The 19620-nt window shown below is 37.1% G+C and overlaps 1 protein-coding gene across 12 annotated transcripts in view; it reads right to left on the bottom strand.

Moving 5' to 3' along the window:
- PPFIA1 (PTPRF interacting protein alpha 1) overlaps positions 1–19620 on the bottom strand; it is a 49759-nt gene continuing 30139 nt past the window's right edge. For 5 of the 12 annotated variants that reach the window (XM_027706526.1, XM_027706525.1, XM_027706524.1 and 2 more), the window contains 16 exons: positions 18859–19082; positions 18479–18713; positions 15960–15989; positions 15098–15249; positions 14192–14364; positions 13969–14062; positions 7893–7974; positions 7587–7787; positions 6766–6828; positions 6203–6229; positions 4616–4791; positions 4427–4524; positions 3573–3748; positions 2941–3009; positions 1304–1469; positions 1–65 (listed from right to left, as the gene is read on the bottom strand). In XM_027706526.1, the coding sequence (XP_027562327.1) occupies positions 7–65; positions 1304–1469; positions 2941–3009; positions 3573–3748; positions 4427–4524; positions 4616–4791; positions 6203–6229; positions 6766–6828; positions 7587–7787; positions 7893–7974; positions 13969–14062; positions 14192–14364; positions 15098–15249; positions 15960–15989; positions 18479–18713; positions 18859–19082 (2025 nt within the window). In that variant the 3' untranslated portion in view covers positions 1–6. The remainder of the gene's footprint in view (positions 66–1303; positions 1470–2940; positions 3010–3572; positions 3749–4426; positions 4525–4615; positions 4792–6202; positions 6230–6765; positions 6829–7586; positions 7788–7892; positions 7975–13968; positions 14063–14191; positions 14365–15097; positions 15250–15959; positions 15990–18478; positions 18714–18858; positions 19083–19620) is intronic. The other 7 variants (XM_027706527.1, XM_027706536.1, XM_027706528.1 and 4 more) reach the window with 5 other exon arrangements.

Consider the following 19620-nt stretch of genomic DNA (forward strand, 5'->3'; position numbering starts at 1 on the left):
AAGGCTTTAACAGGAGTAGGTCCTTACTGTAGCAGAATCCAATCTTTGTGTTCCTGATACACTGCCTATTTCAAGAAGCATGGGAAGACATGCAGAACACAGCATGCATGTTAGTTTTCAAAAAAAAAAACAACAAACAAACAAACCCCAAACCATCACAGCAATGTGATTATAGCTCTGGTACTCACCTAGCTCTAAGGTTACAACTTAGAAAAGCAGAATTTGTTTTACACTCTCTATATATTAACCACTCCCAGTTTCAGTGGCTAACAAAGAATTCTAAAAAAACCTGCAGGCCAACTAGCACACAGACATTGGCACAGGTAATTTTATAAGTTATTTACTACTTTATGTAGTTCATAAGTATTTATTTAATATCTCAGAAAGAAAGGGGGTTTATATAGTAAAGACTTCACTTATTTTAACTTACGGAGTTTTCCACATGAATTCTTGAAAATATTTTGTGCTAGTGACAGTATCTACGATTTAGAAGAGCTCATCAAATGCAAAGATTCCTTCTTTGAGTTTTACTCATAAATACAATTTTCAGAACCTGAGACAACTCTGAGAGATTATGCTGCAGTTCTCATCCTGTCTGTTCCAACAAAATACATTTTTTCGCTGTCTTTTGTAAAACAAACTCAAGTCAAAGTTCATTCTCATGATACTACAGAGGCTGTTTTTAAACAGACAAGATCCCTCATGTGAGATGTGATCAACTTCCACTTCCAGAGGAGACTTTTGGGGTTTGCTTTTATTGTTTGGTTGTTTTTTCAATTCATATCAGTGTCTGTGCACACATATAGACCATTAAGTGCACACCAATGAAGCAGTGATTTCAAGTATGATCAATATTTAAGTGACCACTGCAGGGGGTAATGCACAGGTTACTCAAGTTTTAATAATCTCAAAATTATCTGAGTTTTCTCATGTCATTCTTGAATGCATGTTACTGCAGTTCAGAAGTGGGACTTCCATTGGTCTTAACTGCTGCTAATTACAAATTACGCATTAGATTATTAAATGACTTCTACTAAAATGTCATTTTATTTTCCTAGTTTAAATTACACTTATTTCTAACTATAATTCTGATTTTGTTACTCCAATGATGTAAAAAAGAAACTCCACATCTAGTAGACCTCCCTGAAATGGCAAAGCACCCTATGGTTAAACACAGTGTTAAATATACAACCATGCACAAGGCAGATGCTTTTACGCAGCAAAAAGGTCATTTGAACTTGATTCCCCTGTAAATCTCAGGCAAAAAAAGCACATCATGCTTAAAATAATACAAAACCAATACCATCAATCTGCATCTTCTTTGGCTGCATAGAAGGTGAAGACATTGAGGTTGTAACTCTGAAATTTGCAGGAAGAGTCTCTGCTGATCCAGCAGCTAAACCTCTGATGTCCTTTGGTCTAAACTTCTTTCTCCATGAAGGTGCTCTCCTAAAGCTCTTATCATCATCCTGTCATATTGATAAACAACATTAGCAATGCCAAAAATGGAGGATTGTTACTGAAGGATTGTTACTGATATTAAAAGGATTACTGACAATCTTAAGTAAATGTATCAACACTGAGTTAACTGTGAGGAAATAGCAAGTGTAATAAATATTGTATTGTCACACAGTGTTTTGCTTAAGCACTTGGGTAAACTTAACCTGAAATTACCCAAGTGCATTTTCCTTCACCCATTAATACACCTGCATCTTTCAAGTCATATTCCCACTTAAGAAATATAACATTGCATTTACTAAATACAGTTTGACTCCCACTTTCAAATCCATCTTTTGCAGTGAAGGTATTGTGTCCATGCAAATATACCCACTGGGCACTCCATTTGCCAGCTTCCCATTTAGAAACAGTTCAATCCTTTGAATGCCATTTTACCTGAAATGCATTCCCTTTTAGAATTAGGAGACAAGCATCTACGTTATTTGAAGAGATCTCTGTGATCAAACTGCCCTGTGCCACTGGAACAGAGAAAACATCTGTTCCCTCCAAACTCCTTTTGCAGTTTGAAATCTCTAAGGAAAAGTACCTCAGAAAACAATCAAGCTGTTTTTTGATATGTTATTAAAGCTTAGTAGAGATGCACACAAAGAACAGAGCTATCAGGATGTGCCACAGAAGGGCTGCAACAAGTGCAATAGGCAAGAGATGAACACAAAAACAACCAAGGCTCGTGGGTTTGCCACTTCAGCCTTAACCTGAACCACTTTCACTACATAAACTCCCATCAGCACCAAAAAGGAGGCAGCCCAGAGCTAAGACTGCCTTGGGGAAGTAACACCTGCTTGAAACTGTTCACAGAATTACAGCACAAAGCAACTGAAAAGGTTAAAGATGCAGCACTATCTCCCTTATGCTGTGAGTTCACAGGGTCTACAAAATAGCCTCACACATAAAGTTTTATACTCATTCCATTTCAGTGAAGTTTATACATTTAAGATCACAGACTGTCCGTCAGAAATCACTTTGATGTGTGAACACATCTGGTGATCCTCTGCTCTAGTATTAATCAAAATTAACACCACAAGATTTCTCAAAAAACACTCAAAGCTATTTGAAATACTGCTTGTTAGGACAAAGTGTCTTTCTCTATTATTAACTTTGTTAATTTGCCACACTGGTCACTAATTTTCCCATATTTTAGATAAAGAAGATTCAGTCCAAAGTGCTGCTATTAGATATTAACCACACAACCTACAAAAACAAACTTGCAAATCTTCTCCATACTTTCATATTCAAAGTCATCTTACCTAAATATACAAACTCTGCCATATTTAGAAACTCTCAAAGGCAAGGAGTTTCAAATTAAGATTTCTGTCACTATTCTGTCAAAAGCTTCAAAAGGTTCAAGTTAAATTCTTTCATTTAACAGTTCTGATAAGGTTTCCAGGACTGTAAAATGGGTCAACAGCTCAAGTAACTTACTTCATCAAGTCTTCTGTCAGTGCCCATAGCAAGAAGGTTATTAAATTCCCTCTCCAGAACAGCACGAGCCTAAAGTTTGTGGTATGAAAGAAATGGTAATTAATTCCAAAAAATTAGTAATTAGTAACCTATAATGATTTAAAAACCATAATAGAACCCAAGCTGTTTAATACTTTCTTATCAGATTAATAAACATACTTGATACTTGAAAAGCCAATACTTGAAAAGTCACAATTTAATTTGTAACTTATTAAAAATTTAAGGAAGACTTAACTTTCCCTTAGCTATGACATTAAAGTTCATGATTCTGACAATTATTTCAGAGTAAAAATTAGCAAACAACAAAAATGATGAGTAGTACACTTGTATTGTGAATATGAGCAATGAGGAAAATACTTAAACCATTTCTTTCCCCTCAAACAAATCTACCTAGGAAAATTGTTATTAACAAGCACAAAACTATAAGAAAAGCATAATTTTAAGTTTTTTCTCTTATATGATAATGGACAATTTTCCATTTCTGAACTTTCTAGAGCTGGGCATAGAAAGCCACGCCCATACCTATGAAAAAAACCCAGTCAGTTCCATTTTTAACCTTCTTACCAGCCATAAAGCAGCTTCTGCTTGCTTACCTGTGTGTTCTGGGTGGGTATTTGCAATAGGAGAGCTAATGCAATGTAATCAAAGGATTCATCTAAGGCCACAAGAGCACCATGAACTCCGCTCTCAAGAAGGTTATTCGCGTATTCTTTAAGACCGATGGACATGACCCAATGGATCATCCTTTCATTGCTCCACACAAGCACATCTGTGGAGGAAAAAAAAATGTTGGCAGATTTATAACAATACAACTTTTCTGAGCAAAATCACCCCCAATCATAAATTTCAAGTGGAAAGTAAACATAAGTTTGCTGGAAGGCGTTTCATACTGTAACAGGAAAGGGGAAGAAGAGCAGGCACTGAGGCTTCTAAGCAAGCTGTATACAAGGTTACCCCAAATTTTTAGTCTCAGATATCAGAAAAGACTTCTGATATTAGGCAGGGAACAAAATTTCTATGGGAAATCTTGGAAAACTGAATTTCCACCCTGTTTTTTCTTGTTCCTCCTTGTTCCATAATTACCACAAATTTGGGAGATCTAAATATCTAAGTTAGTTGGATATTTTCTTATAAACTGTTCGGGGAAAAAAAAGAAAAAAATAAGGAAACCCCCCCCCATCCTCCTAAAACATTTAGTTTCAAACTTCAGAGCAGTAAGAGTTTCAAGACTGCTCACGTTTGTAGCACATCTCTGCACAAGTAAATGATTTAATTATGTGTTTCACCATTCACTGGTCAGGGCCTACATCCAGACATCTCCTGCATTTAACACTTAGTATTTTATAAATGATTCCTTGCTCTAATGCCTTTTCTTTGTTAATAAATTTTTGAGGCTGATCAGTGAAAACATGTTAGAATCAGACTGAGGTCAAGGCACCACACTAACCCTTGATTTCATTCTGGCTTTCTTCCCTTTTTCTTTCAAGTTCTTTTCGATCATAATTCAGTCTTCGTAGGCACATGATTCCACACTGAAAACTGTTTCTGTTCAGAAGAGAGAAAAAGAATGGAAAAAAACCTTAGAGACAATGAAAACATTTACTGAAAGTTAGGCCTCCAGCTTAAATCTCTTTACCTGTGAAAGCTGTCCACCATTTTGAGCTGCCCACGCAGGTCTTTTTTAGTTAAATGGTCCAGCATTCGAGCATCCACAAGACATTCCATGAAATAGCTGCGGTACTGAGGGAGCCCCAGGCTTGGGAGCCACTCATTGCCAATCCACTCATGGTTCATATCACCATAGGCAAGTGTCTGTTTTTTAAAAAAAAATTTAAAAATGAGAAATAAAAGAAAAAGCTATTTTAGACAGCATATTTTAAAGAAATTGCTCACTTAATTCTTAGCCTGTGAAGGTAAGCACATCAAAATACTGAATACCACATGTGTGTTTTCTGAAGAAGGAATCCTCATGGAGAAAAGCAAGTTCAGATATGCAGATCAGCAAGTAAAACTGCCTTAATATATTTCAAGGAATAGTATGAAAAAAACATGCAAGAGCTAATAAAAGTAAAAAAAAGGTTAATCTATGTGGTTTGATAGCAAAAGCCATAGAATTTTCTTGTGTTGAGATGTTACAAATGCTGACTCTCTTGATAACTGGGGGGGAATCTTATTTGTCATGTGACTTTTTAAAGACAAGATATCAAAAATATAACTACAGAGGGGTTTTAATACACTTAGCTATTTTCACAAACTGATAAAAACCTACTACTGAAAAACAAGCCATTGTAAATCCCAGTCCTTATCCCAAGAGACTTTTCTCATTGCAGTTTTGATCTGCAAATCAACCTGGCATTTTTTAGAGAAAACATCTAAAAAGATGAGAGTTTGTAAGAGTTTGTAACTACATATCTAATAATTCCTTAAGCAGCAAAACCCAGCAGTTCCTTTTTTCAAAAGGGTAATAATTCCTTTTGTTCTCCCCCTGTGCATTTAAAAGTCAAAAGCTTCATTTGCCCTCTGGAGGAAACACCTTCCAGAAAGGAACAGGGCCACAGGGAAATGCACTTCTCCAAGCCATCAGTAGGTAGCAGAGTAAAGTTACTGTGGGCACAGGGAGCCAAGCTGTGATTGTTATCACTGACAATGAGCAAATGAGTATCAGAGACTTAGTTAATGGGACTTAACCAGGTTTAAGCTGGAGGGCAGCCAAGCAAGAAGAGACTGTGCTGTCCAAAGATATGGGGCAAGGGTAAATCCTGAGTTTTGTTTATATCCCTGTATAAATACCCAACTATATCAATGCCTGAAAATACAATTAGGATTTGTCACCACTTTAAGACAAAACAATTAATCAAGGAGGATTACAGAATTAGTGCATAGAAATCTACTTAACTATCTAGGCTCAGGGTGTTTTGCAGCACACCTGTGATGGTGGCTGGGTTTAACAGGGACTTCCTGCACAGAGCAGTTATTTTTCCTGGAATTCTGGCTTCCCAGAGAGCCAAAACACTAAAATATTGAAATCACCTAAATATAAAGAGGTGTCTTCCAAGTATGCATTGTACAGAGATAAGACTGTAGTTCCCCCCCCTCCCAATCCCAAAGCCACATCCAAAAAAATCACTAAAAGAGGCTGCTATAAAGGAAAAACAGATTCTTTCATGCTCTAATGATTGTGACAGTTTACATACAGTCTATAATATTAGATAAAGTTTCCAACCTGAGCCCAGCTTCCCTCCTCATCTTCCTGTTATGTGGTTAGAAAAGCAAAAGAACACACACATATTAGTATTTAAGTTTAGTAAGGAGATCAACGTTAATGGTGCACTGCAAGACTCTACTTCTACTGCATACCAAAAAAAATCTAGAAAAAGCAAGCATCATGCAATGTAAAAAATCATAGAGAAGGCACTTATTTCGCATGGGAAGTTGCAAAACCCATCTACTGATTAAGTTTTCTGAAGAGAAGAAATTTCTGCACCAATACTTCAATTTGGCTATTAGTTAATCAAATCAGAGCTCCATTTTACAGATTAGAGTTTTGTTTACAATCTTATCAATGCTGATTTACTTTTTTTTATTCCCTTCTGGAAAAAAAAATATCAAGATGCAGGTTACAAGGTTAATAAGTAGAAGAAGCAACAATCCAGAATTTTAGTGTGTTAATTTGAAAAAAAAAAAAAAGAAAAAAAAAGAAAGAAAAATCAAAAGGTACTTGATTCAAAAGTTCAAAAAGTGGGAAAAGCACTCTAAGGAACAGAAGTGGCAACACTGTAAACTAACCGTTTGTTGTGTGGCTGTAAGATTTTCCATTTCTTCATGTGTTACCCAGACATTTCCCGTGGTCTAATATGAGCCCACAGGGAATCAATCCCATCCAGTGAAAGGAAAGCAGTAACAAAGAGGAGAGGTTGCAGAACAAATAAGCAATCGGTACATGTAAGGAGCAGGCATGGGCAAAGCAATGGTGGCTAAAGTCAGGTACAGGTACATCTACTGAAAGTCATGGCATGCAATAAAAGCTACTGACAGGGACCAAATTCCTTCAGAGATTAACAAAGCTGAACATCATCAATAGCTTACACTGATTTAATCAATGGGTAAACACTTGGCTCTGTTCTAACCCAAAAAATGGATTTGTAATCTAGTATGTAATCCCAGGAATAACTTTAGATTGCAGGGCACACAGACTCCTGAGAGACAGTTGAACTCCTAGTTTATACAGTGAATTATTTGGAGTTGATGGCCTTATATGTGGATTAAAAAAACCTCTGACTATTTTACAATTTTCTGCACACACATCTACTTTGTCTGTATTATAAAGTTTGCCAAGTCCCAAAGATGAGGCAAATAACACACACTCTAAATATTTTGGATTACACATACTGAAATAAACTTCCCTTTCCCTTGAGAAAGAAAATAGAGTTATTCCTTCATTTAATTCCCACGAAAGGAAGAAACATCCTACATTTAAATAATGTGTTCCTTCTACAACTTAATGTTTCCATAAATTCTTAGTAGAAGCTCAAATCCTTCCCATTACATATTTACAGTGAAATTTTGGGAAATTCTAAAGATGTTCCATGCTGGATCACTTTCCTTACCGTCCTTGAGGTGGGAGGGGCAGATGGGCTTGTCAGTGACATGATTTCTTGGATGGCCAGCCTCAGCTTGAGCCTGTGCAGGGGGTTGCTGATCCCAATTTCCCGCTGTATTTCCGTGTCAGACAAGGCTGACATGATAGCACCACTTTTCACATTTGCTCGGCAAGCAGCCACATACCAGGCTGGCATCCCAACCCACAGCTGGAACACAAAAACAGGGAGTACACAGGATCTGGGAAGCAGTTCCAGCTTCAAAACCTTCAATTCTTTAGAAGGCTTTTTGTTTATTTTGGAAGGGCCACTTACCTCCAGCCACACAACCACAGTAGGCCCGTCCCACTGTGCAAAAGGCAAACCTTGTCTTCTGGCTTCCTCCAGCAGTTCATGCCTAAAATTACAGACACAGTTATGACTTATAATTGATGTTACAATTTAAACACTGCATTCAAACTACCTTCTTTCCAAGAGTTAACTTACGCCTTATACGATACACCTCCTAAGGCAGGTACAGCAACATGTACAAGGAGTATGTAGGGATGAAAGCTGAACTGGACTGGAAATTTGAGAGCAGCAGAGATGCTGGATCTTGCCTTTCAGAAATTTGTGTCTAAAAGCCCTAGTGACACTCTAACCAACACTCCCAACCCAAAGAGGAGATGTCAGACTCATCTGGCAATCAAATTCTCAACTGCAGTAGTTTTCTGCACAGCAAATTAGACCGGACCAAAGTAGTCATTTCTCCTCAAGGTGCAGATCTGAAACCTGCAGCAATGCAAGACCACATCAGATGCCCACATCCATCAGGCTGTCAAGGCTGGAAACTGGGACAGTGACCATTTAACTGGTGAATCTCAGCTTGCACCAGCCTGTCAGAATTCCAGGCAGAGCTTCAGACAACCATTATATTCAGAGACCCATGCTTTGGCAATTACAGCCCGAAAGGCTGTGTACTGAAACTCAGCTTTCATCTCCTGTGGTGACACCATTTCCTCTGTTATTCTGAAAGAGAAGAGCCTAAAGTTTAATATTGACAATTCAGTTTATGGAAACCATGGAAGCTCACAAGGTCCCTATAAATAGCTGCCAAAAATGTTTGATAAACCAAAAGACAAAAACCAGTGTTGTGGGTATAGCCATGCAATGCTGCTTGGCTATGCCTGCCTGAAAAAATTGATAAAGTCTAAAAAAAGCATATTGACACTGCCTTTGAAAGCTAGTTGTATATGGTTAAGCCTCCACTCACCCTCCTTAGAAATTCTGAAAAAACAACTTGACCTAATTAAACAGTTTTTACTGTTTTATGTTATTTATTCAAGCCTGCAAATGTAGAATTAAGAAGATAAGCAGCAATACTACAGAACCAAGGTCCTACATTATGTATTTAGCATTTTCTCACTATTTAAATCAAATAAAATCTTCTTGCCTTCTGAACTGTGTCACGGGACAGATCTAAGATGATAAAATATTTAGAAGTTTATATATATATATATTAAAAAACATGGGGCATCTTGAACTGACAGAGTAGGAGCTTTTTTTGCTACTAGTACAAAATGGATATGCAGCATTCTGCTCTTTTAGACATATATGGGATCCTCCTGTTATATTGGTAGATAATGCTAAAAAGCAATCAATGAAGTAATAAATATACTAGCAACTGTTTTATCAATAGATGGTACTTCACCTGCATGACAATAAATTCCTACTGCTCCAGAAGAACCTCCCAATAATTTTTCCTAATTACATGTGCTGCCCAGAAATGGAAAAAAGGGAGGAAGGAAGGGAATACCAGACAACTGGTTATAAATAGTGATTCTGAGGTACCATTTAAAGACTCAACAATTAAGGTGGAATAGTGTTCAGCAGTCAGCAGCTTAATAGCTAAATTTCACTACCAAAGAAGAAAAGAGTATAAAAGCGAAACCATATTTGTACACTTCAGAAAGATATATCTATTTCTAAATAAGAAATAAAAGATCAGTTATTTTCCTGCTGCTGTGGAACACTTCACATTAATCCCAGAAATCACTAGCCCTGAACACATTCAGTTCTGCTTTACTTTGTTGCTTAAAGTTTTAAAAATTAGTGAAAAAATTAAAATGCAAGAACAGATTAAAATGCTTAATACTGTATTTGCCAGAAAGGAATACAATGTTTTTTCCAAGAACTTTAACTTCCAAATTGATGTCTTTGTGTTTCTTTTTGATGGTTGTATTGTATGGAGTTCAGAGAATTTCAGTGTAATTTCTGGGAGTTTTATAAATCTCACTGTGTACTTCATGTGAACCATGACACAGTAAATCCTTGGGAATAGTACAGGGAATATATAAAAAATGTAAGGAGAGGTTATGATGCAAACTTGAAACCCACAGTGGTATAATAATGCAGAAAAAGACTGTGTGGCTGGAAGGGAGTGTTATGGGATGGAAGCAAACATGCAGAAATAGAATCAAACAAAATAAAAAATGTTTATGAGGTATCTTTATGCAGAAATTATTCAATGGATCCAAAGAGGAGTCAACCATGAAGTGGAAAATTAATTGCAGAATTTGTTCATGTGCAGTAAGAGAGAAAAAATTTGCTTTCATGGGAAATCATTAAACCTCAAGATGTAGCACAGGCCCAAAGCATCTCAGAGAAAGAATTCAGAGACAGCTGCTGTTTCATCTGCAAATGATGCATAAATGTTTATTTTCCTATAGCACAGAACTTTCCTTTTCCAACTATCCCCTTCCAGCTTTCCCAAGACATTCACTGCATTCCAGTAATATGTGATGGAATCCCTGAAAGATCACAACTCTCAGGCCCACCTGAGTTTCACAGGCCATCCAATTCCCCCAGTTAGGAAGTGGGTGCAAAATCCAGCCTCACATCTTTGTGAGGGAAAAAAATACTGCAGCAGTGTCAGCAGTGTTAACAGATGGGATAAACCTGGCACTGTGAGGGATAAAAAAATGTCAAAGGAGTAGCTGGCTACTAGAATAACTCCTAGGTGACAAAACCAAGGGATAGATGTCTACAGACTTAATAAAAAAATTAGCAGAAATTCACTTGGAATGGGAGCCCAAACATGCTGCTGCTTGTTGTTAGACACATTCCAGAGGCATCTCACACCAGCTGTGGAGAACAAGGGAACTGTGGACATAGGGGATGAGAAATATGTCCAAACTCCAGGTGATTGGTGGAGCAGGGAATGCACAAGACCCTTCAAAGACCATCTGAAGGATCTGTGTTTGGAATGGCTCTTGACAGACAAGGATACAATAACCTCAATAAGGAAAATAAAGCAGCCCCGAGCAAGCTCACTTTGTCACTGGACTAAGACAGCATGGGAATGGATAAACTCAGGCCTTGTAGCCAGAGGGGAATAATGTATTCCAGATTTTCTTGGAAGGAAGTGAAGAGAACCGATTTGGAAGAAGCTCAGAACAGAGAAAACACAGTAGTGGGCAGGAGAAAAGAGTGATACTGATGGAAGTGAGAGTTTAAAGGTGTAAAACCTGAAAAGCAACAGTAGACAACATGAAAATAACTGACCAACTTCAGGTAGAACATCAGGGGAAATTTAATATCCTTATTATAGGTTAATTTCAGTTATGTAAATAAGCTTATTGTGTATAACTTTAGGAGAGGTATCTTAAATTTAGGTTTGCCTTCCTTTTTGATTAATACAGTATTAAGTTTGTTGGGCTTGTACACAGAAAAGCACAAACAATTGTGGCAAACATTGTCAATACACAAAGATAATGAACACAACACTAAAACCAACATAGGTTTAGTAAACAGAAGCAACAGTTCTACAGAATTACATCTACCGTGGAAACAAACTGCCACAAATACTTACTATTGCTAAACAACTTTCAAACCCCAAACTACAAAACTAATTTAATCTCAGTAGGGGTAAATATTTCCATCATAAAAATTCACACCATGCAAATTAAGACAAGACAATAAACTACATTTCACATTGCACTAGGTGACACTGGATTTATTTCAGCAACACATTTTCATAATATATTCTTTTGAATCTAGAATTTCCTCTCATAATCAGACTTTTTTGAAAAAAGTTAGAGCTTTTAATATATTGCTAAAAAATCCAAATGAGATCTATCACACTTCCACAAAAATCCTAATAAAATAAATATAAACTTACCCTGATTTTGCACTACCACATGAAATGGTAAACAAAAAAAGAAAAATAAAATAATGAAAGAAAAATTTAAAACTAGGATTGAACTGAACTCAAAGGCACACAAAAACAAATAATGTGGACTGTAATTTAATTCTGTAGCTATAAATAGGTTTTTGTTAGCAGCCATTGAATACTGCCCTCAGCCTGTTTGTGCACATGCATGCAGAAATCAGAAAGATAAGCAAGCAAATAGGGATTAGAGACAACTAAAAATAGAAGTAGCTGTCATTGTTCCAAGTGTTCAGGTAACTGGAATTCTTTCTGCGGAATACAAGATTTTATAAAAGCAAACAGTCAGCCCCAAGAATTTGTTTTAACCCACCGTCCTCCAATATCAAAATGAAAAGCAATTCAGAGCAGCTTTCCCAGTTTTTCCTTTAGATATCCGGCATCGCAAGGGATCTTTGACCCCTTGTGATAACATTGTTCAGAAACCTGCCAGGCTTCTGAAGCAGCTGCATTAAAATATCTCACTGGGATTTTTAAAATTATAGAGTTAGATTATATTCATTTATTTGAGAAAAAGCCAAGAGAAGGCTCCAGGGGGACCTTAGAGCCCCTTTCAGTATCTAAAGGGGCTCCAAGAAAGATGGAGAGGGACTTTGGAATAGCTAGGGAAAGCAATTCCAAACTAAAAGCTTTCATTTGTTTAAGACAGACACTTGCCTCTTAAGCAGTCAACAACATGCAGCCATAAATTACACTTTGAGTAATACCAGTATAATTTTGAAGGGCAGAATGTTTACAAGGAAAGCCATGATTTATCTGCAACTGCACTTTTTGCATTTCTTAAAGCAAGGCAGTGTAGATTGTGTAGTCTCCTTGAGACTGAAATTTGTGGCTAGCATTGAGAAATACCAATACTGATCAAAGAACAACCCTACCCACCATTTAGATATGACCAGACTATAACTATTTATTCAACCAAGATGTGGGGTATCACTTTAAAGCTCTGTAGAAAAGGGGAAAATCCCGGGTCATAATAACATATGATTGCCTTCAGTGCAGCAGTCTGAGGAAAAACAGCTGAGCCTTCTGTTATACAAACAAACCCACATTCCATTCCGACTTTCCAAACCAACACACTGCTGGTTTTCATTAGCAGCCACCAGGCATTATTCTTATTTGTTAATAGAACTTAAGTACTGCAAAAAAATCCCTCACAAAGAGAAAATTAACACACTTTTTTTTTTTCAATATTCACTGACTTCAGAAGGCAAGTAAAAAAGCAAGACCCGTCTGATCTTTGTCAGCTTTTTGACACAATCAAGGCAGCTGAACAGAAGCAACAGAAGTTCAAGGTATATGGCTCAGCTTTCGGTGAAAAAATGCAAAGAATGCCTGATCCTACTTATATAAATTTCAGTGTTTCCTGTATTACCAATATAAGCCTTAAATCAAGATTTCTACTGCTAGCAACGTCTATTTTACACCTATAATTACAATCTTTGCTACATCTCTAACTCTGAGAATAACAAGGATGCAAATAGATACTCAAAAGCTGAACAATAAACTAAAGATTTCTTGGACAAAGAGCAAAAAAATTCTCATGACTAGGAAAAGGTAAATGCATAAATGGTGCCATAAAAAAATAGTCACAATAGATTAAAAAAAGAGGAAATTGGCGTTATATGGTGCAAGAAAAAAGATATCAGCTGGTAAAATATATGACAGAATGTCAAGAAAACCTTAAACAGAAGTGAAAGAGTTAAGTGAAGAGAAAAGCAGTTTGCAGCTATAACACAAAAGGGCAGAGAAGAAACAGCAAATTCATACAGAGGGATGTCAGCACTGAGCATCTTGTGCTTTCACTCTGTCAACTCCTTCACACTCTAGAGCAAGTAACAGCCTCAGACAACTTTGGGAAATTTTCCAACTGAATCAAGCCCAAAGCAGGTATTAAATATAACAAATTTCAGGGGGGGGGGTTGATAAGAGTCCTTTTATCTCTGAGTTTATTACAACATTCCAATAATAAGTTTTCAGCACTGAAATTCATTTCAAACTTACCATGACCTCTGCTACTATTGATGTTCAGAAAAAATAGTGAAAAAAAGAAACCTTCAGAGGCTTACTAGCCATAGCACCATACTAGTCAAAAATATCCAAAAATGAAACTAAAAAATAAACCACAACATTTTTAATGAAAGCAATACTTTACCAACAGAGGACTAAAAATATTTGATAACTTACTTTTTCTGCATTTTCCTGTTTTTTTCTGCCTGACCTCCAAGCTTGCTGAGACCTAAGGCATCCTGAGAGGAACCATCTGCTTCTCCCATGCCGCCTAAAACAAACAACCCAAAAACCAGCCTTATGTTCTCAATCAAGTATTTAATCCTTTGTGATATTTCTGATCATGTACAAAGCTAAACCCCCAAGCCCACACCTCTTACAAAACAAAAAGCAAACCCACCTTGTCCTAATCCTTCCTTGCTTGTTTGTCCAGGTCGTCCCTTTTCCTTCTTGCCAAACAAGCGGCCGATGGAGGATTTGATCCCCTTCTTTTTGGGAGCTTTGTGAAGGGAATCTTGGCTACTGTTACTGCTACTTGGATTACTTGTTTGCCCATCTTGAGAACCTGTTGAACTTTACCCACAAAAAGAGTCAGAAAGGAGCCCATGTAAAACAAATTCACCAGTGTAACTGTGAGAGACAAGTTCGGGGTTCTGTGCAAGTTAATTAACATTCAGTAACTCACTAATGACATCTAATTTCAGCTTTTTTGAGTCAAGAAAAGAAATTTATCCATTAAAATAAAAATAATTAAATAAAAAAACAGTGAAAACAACGCAAGAAAAGAAGAAAGGGAAATAAAATCTATATACTATAATATGGAACTACAAGTCAATAGAAGTGTTTAAAGTGCAACTCAGAGAGGCCAAAATTGCCAACACAAGTTCCTGACCAACTGAGGCAGACAATGAAAGTTTGAAACACTTGAGTGGAATCCATCCCCGGCACTTTGAAAAGACCATCTGTCCATCCAAGTGATGGTTATTTTGCAAGTTATTTCTAAATTTATACCTAAATTCCAACTTGAAGAGTGGAATTGCATATTTCTCATTTCCTCAACACGAAGAAAACTTAATGCAGATTTGAGTACCAGAAGAATTCTTCACATAAAGCCATTTCTGATCATTAACAAAACCTGTATTCTTATTGTTTCTGCAACAGTATGTGTTCATACTCTTGACTTTCAAGAAACACTTCAACATCCAGACTAAAATCCTACAGGCTGAACAGTTCTGCAGATTTAGGATTTTATTCTGATGATGTGAAAACTGAGTTTCTGGTAGGTCTGAGTGTCCCAGGCACTTACTTCCTGATGTCCCTGATATCTTCATGGCTCACTGTGTGCAAAGCTCCTTTCTGGACTCTGTCCAAACGCAGAGACCGAGGGGAAGAAGGTGGTGACGTCTCACATTTTATTGTGGTTTTATCATCTCGTACCTCTTCTCTGGAAGCTGGAGACTAATGGAAAATAAAGGAAAACTTGAGGGGGAAATGCCAAAACACAAATGTAGCATCAACACTACACAAAATACTGAAAGGAGAAATCAATTATTTCAGTGTTAAAGGATTACTCTTGCCATTACCATTCTCCAGTTGCTTATTTTTTGCTTGACTTCCTTCTGAATTTCCTGTTACCTTCAGTGACAAACTACTAAATTTCAGTCTTAGCTACTGAAATAAGCCAGTAGCGCTTCTTTAGTTCATTCAGAGAGCTAAGAACTAAAGTAATGTCGTAGCACCACAAAACCAATGTACCTCACTTCAGTTTGAGCAAGTGCAAAAATCAAAAGAGTTCTGTGAAAAGGATCATTGGCAAGATTACTGACTTGATGAAGTCTTCACACTTGTGGCTATGGTTGATCTTAAAGTTTTAGAAATTATAACTTCACAGATCTTTAAAATTAAACAATGATGCATCAAGACTGCAAAACAGTGGTTACAAACAGAAAGCAGCACAACAGTCTCCACATAGCAAAAAAAGGCAAACAAACAAAAAAAAACCCCACAAAACAAACCCACACGTATGCTAAAATGATAAACCATAATCTTGCTTTATTACAGAGTTACCCTACAAATGCTTTCTTTTATGTTCCTGTTATCCAGTAATGAGTTCGGGGGCAGGGAAGGAGATGAAGGAGCACATCATTAAACAAACTAAAGATTTTTACCTTTCTACGGTGTTTCCTTAAATCACTAGGCTGACAGATGCATGCAAAGAAAAGAAATTTGGAAAAGCTGTATTTATTGTAAACTGCAGCACAGACTGAAACAACTAGTACAGAGACAAAACATCTTAGGGAGAATATAAATAACAATTACAACAATGGCACAGAGAAAGATACTGAGTATGAAGTACTCTTCAAACTACAGATTACTTAAAATGTATCCCAGAAGAGAGGAAAAGAAAAAAACACTTAGAAACTTATCTACTGAAGTACTGTAGATGTTTGAGTGTATTGATACTCCAGGCAAATTAGCACACAAAAAGTGCAACATCTTCAGCAAGAAAAACAGTGAAGTGTTGCTTTTAAAAGGTGAGAGATTTCCCCTTATGTGTCAAGGGCTTGCCTTGAACCTACACATCACCCACAGCAGCCTTAAATACACTGCCTGCACTAGTCCCTCCTCACAACTTAGTGGTTCCTGCAGCTCTTTCCTACATAGCACAAAAAGCAGCCAGTGTTTAATAACTGTGAAAGATAGGAGTGCCAACAATAGCTGGTTTCTATACAGTAACAGGATTCTGTTCTAAATTTGAAGTGCTGAAATGTTTGAGCAAGAGTCCACCTAAAGTTTTATTTTATCCTCCATCCGCTCCAGAACTCCTCATTTCCCAGGTACTGCTCGCCTCTGCCAGTGCACAGAGCAAGGCAAAAACCTTGAGTTACACAAACAAGTTATTCCCACTGATGCTGACAAAAGTTAAATTTAGGTAATTTGTTTAACAGTTCTATTATTTAAAAAGACAATAACCAAAAATGAAGTCAGTCCCCTTTGAAGTGGGACAAGGTGGGGGGAAGTGGGACAAGGAGGGTGTTGCTTCCCTCCCACAAAGGATGACTTTATTATTTTTGATTTAGAATACATGTAAACTATGCAGCATTAATATGGAAAGTTTTGTTCAATCTGACTGTAGAGTACTACATTAATAAATCATTCAGTGAATCATAGAAGGGACCTTTAAAGACGATCTAGTCCCTCCTCAAGTTCTTGACAAAACACCTGACTCATTTTACTCTTGCTGGATCTTTTATCTATTAAATCTGATGCTCCATAAAAATGCAAATGTTTACTATATGGAATGAAAACTGTCCACGAGAGCTGCAGGCTTCACAATTTATCACGTTGATGCTTTTTAATCATGAGGGGCTTTCAACTGGCTGAACTGCAGAACCACTACTGCAGGCAGCCTTAAGCTAATTTGCCTACATGATCATAAACTGATGCAACTTCCTATTAAAACATTGACAAACACAGCAGAACTATTATTTAGTCCAATAATTCATAACAGTTGTTCCAGAAGTTTCTAGAAAGCTCCTGTTCTGTAATTCTAGAAGCATAGCTTCTTGTTTTCAAGCTTTCACAAATCTGTTTCCAGGTACAAAACCCACCAAATGCAACTGCAAACAGTGACTTTGATTCACAATTATGATGTAAAGTCAACTTTAATTACAGTTCACTTTTCTTCAATTACATTAGATTACAAGACACATTCTCCTAATCCAGTTTTTTGGAAAAGAGCTACTTAAATTTGTATATGGTTTTATGCATGAGAAGTACTTTGCTTATCTACTTATTACTGTGAAATGTTAAAAGATAAAGCACCCCATATCCTGAATTTTGATAGCACAATTAGTAAGTACAGTTTCCAAAATGATATGGAAATCTGGAGACAAGGTAAAGTGTCTAGAACCAAATCAGAAAAGGAGCTTTTCCTGGAGAGTGCTTGCAAATAAATACCAGTATCCAAGATGTTCCTTCCTGAAAGGCATCCTAAAGATGAGAAACTGTTTGGTTTACTTAACATCTATGTAAAAACATGAAAGGGGGAAAACTTGTATCTTGTTTTTACAGATATGTTTCCATGTACAAAGCAGCTCCTAGAAGGATTAATTTTTCTAAGCAGTCATCAGAATGTCAAAAAAATGGATCTATCTTTCTTTACTCACCGAACTGCGAAGCCTGAACTACTTCATCAGCCCCAAGGTCTAACAGAAATGTCTTTTCCCTACCAGTCTTAATAGCCTAAAACAGGACGGTAGCACTCATTATTAATAAAACAGCAGTGATACCACCACAGTCTTCAAGATTAATATGCAAATCACCTTTTAGCTGAATTTTAATGGAATAGTGGACTGCTAAAAATGAAGTTTAAAGCAGAGGGAGAAAGTGGTTGAAAAGAAAACATTATTTCTTGTAGGAAGGGGAGTCTGAAAAAGACCATAACAACAGAAGGAATACTTAGGCCAAGATGACCAAATAATAGGAAAGCTTTTCCTAATCATTATGAACTGTATCTTACACTTTTTATAAAAGTTGAAAGGAAGTAGCAGAAAAACCTAGAGAAAGGAAAAATACAGTAAGTATCTAAGTGAGTAAGAAGGAGAGGAAGGGGAAATCAAACAACCCATTTCCTAGAGAAAAGAAACGCTCTTCCAAAAAAACCCTGGAGTTAATAGGCACTTACCAGTGTCATGATCCCCAACCTGTCCACTTCCCGAGCTGGGCTGTGTGGGATCCGCCTCGGGGTGGAGCGGCCACTGCCAGGGGGGGAGGAACCAGCCAGGGAACCACTGGCATAGGAAGGAGGGATGGAGCTCATGGAGCGGAACCGGCCGTGGGAATCCAGGCTGCCACTGCCCACCCTGCTTTCAATCTCCTCTGCTCGCTGCTCTGTGTTCTCCTTCTCTTCTTGGATAAGCCTAAGGGATAAAAGAGTTTTAAAGGAATGTGACATTCAAACAAGGGCCATATGACAAGAAGGAGTGGGGCATTAGGAAGGATCAGTACAAAATGACCATTTTCCAAGTGATTTTTATCAAAGCCCTGACAGCAGACAGGCCATACCTGATCTCTTTGTTGATGGCATCCAACTGTTCCTGAAGCATTATGGCCAAAGTCTGAGCATCAGCCTGACCACTTGGTGACAGCAGATCAACTGAGCTGAATATGGTCTCTCTGTCATCCTCCACATCAGACACATCAACATCACTCTCAAATGCTTGTGCCACATTTGCCAACACGCTTGCTTGCTGGGCTCGCTCCCAATCCTGCTCATTCAGAGTCTGAACCTAAAAGAATCCATGAAAAAAAATCCAAACGCAATGGACAAAAACATGATGTTTCTATTGGTTTTCAAGATGTTTAAAATAATTTTTGTAAGTCCACTTACATGCTGAATGCATCCATCAAGATAGCAGTTTTTAGAGAAATGTAAAGAAAAAAAGCTATAATGTAGGAAACTTTTAAATTTCACTTCACTGGAAGATGCAAAATGGACAGGCTTATTGAATAAATTCAAACATCACATATCTTGGCTATATACACTTTGAATTATGGTAGAATTTTGCTATCAATTCCTTGCAAATTTTTGAATCAGTCCTGAAAGGGACTTGAAATAATTTGCAGAACAGTAACACATTACAATAGTGTATAGACACAGAATTAGGACTCTTTTAAATTATATTTTATAGGCTTAGCAAAATTAAAAACCAAAATTTGAGTTCCAAACCATAATCTTGCAATTTTTGCTAACAATTACAAAGACCAGTAGTGGTGCATTAGTCAGTGAAAGAGGATCTATAAAATCTACTTTATTGCTAGGTACTC

This window comes from Neopelma chrysocephalum, unplaced genomic scaffold (genome assembly GCF_003984885.1).
Source record: "Neopelma chrysocephalum unplaced genomic scaffold, ASM398488v2 Primary Assembly neopelma1_381, whole genome shotgun sequence".
In the NCBI taxonomy this organism is placed as follows: domain Eukaryota; kingdom Metazoa; phylum Chordata; class Aves; order Passeriformes; family Pipridae; genus Neopelma; species Neopelma chrysocephalum.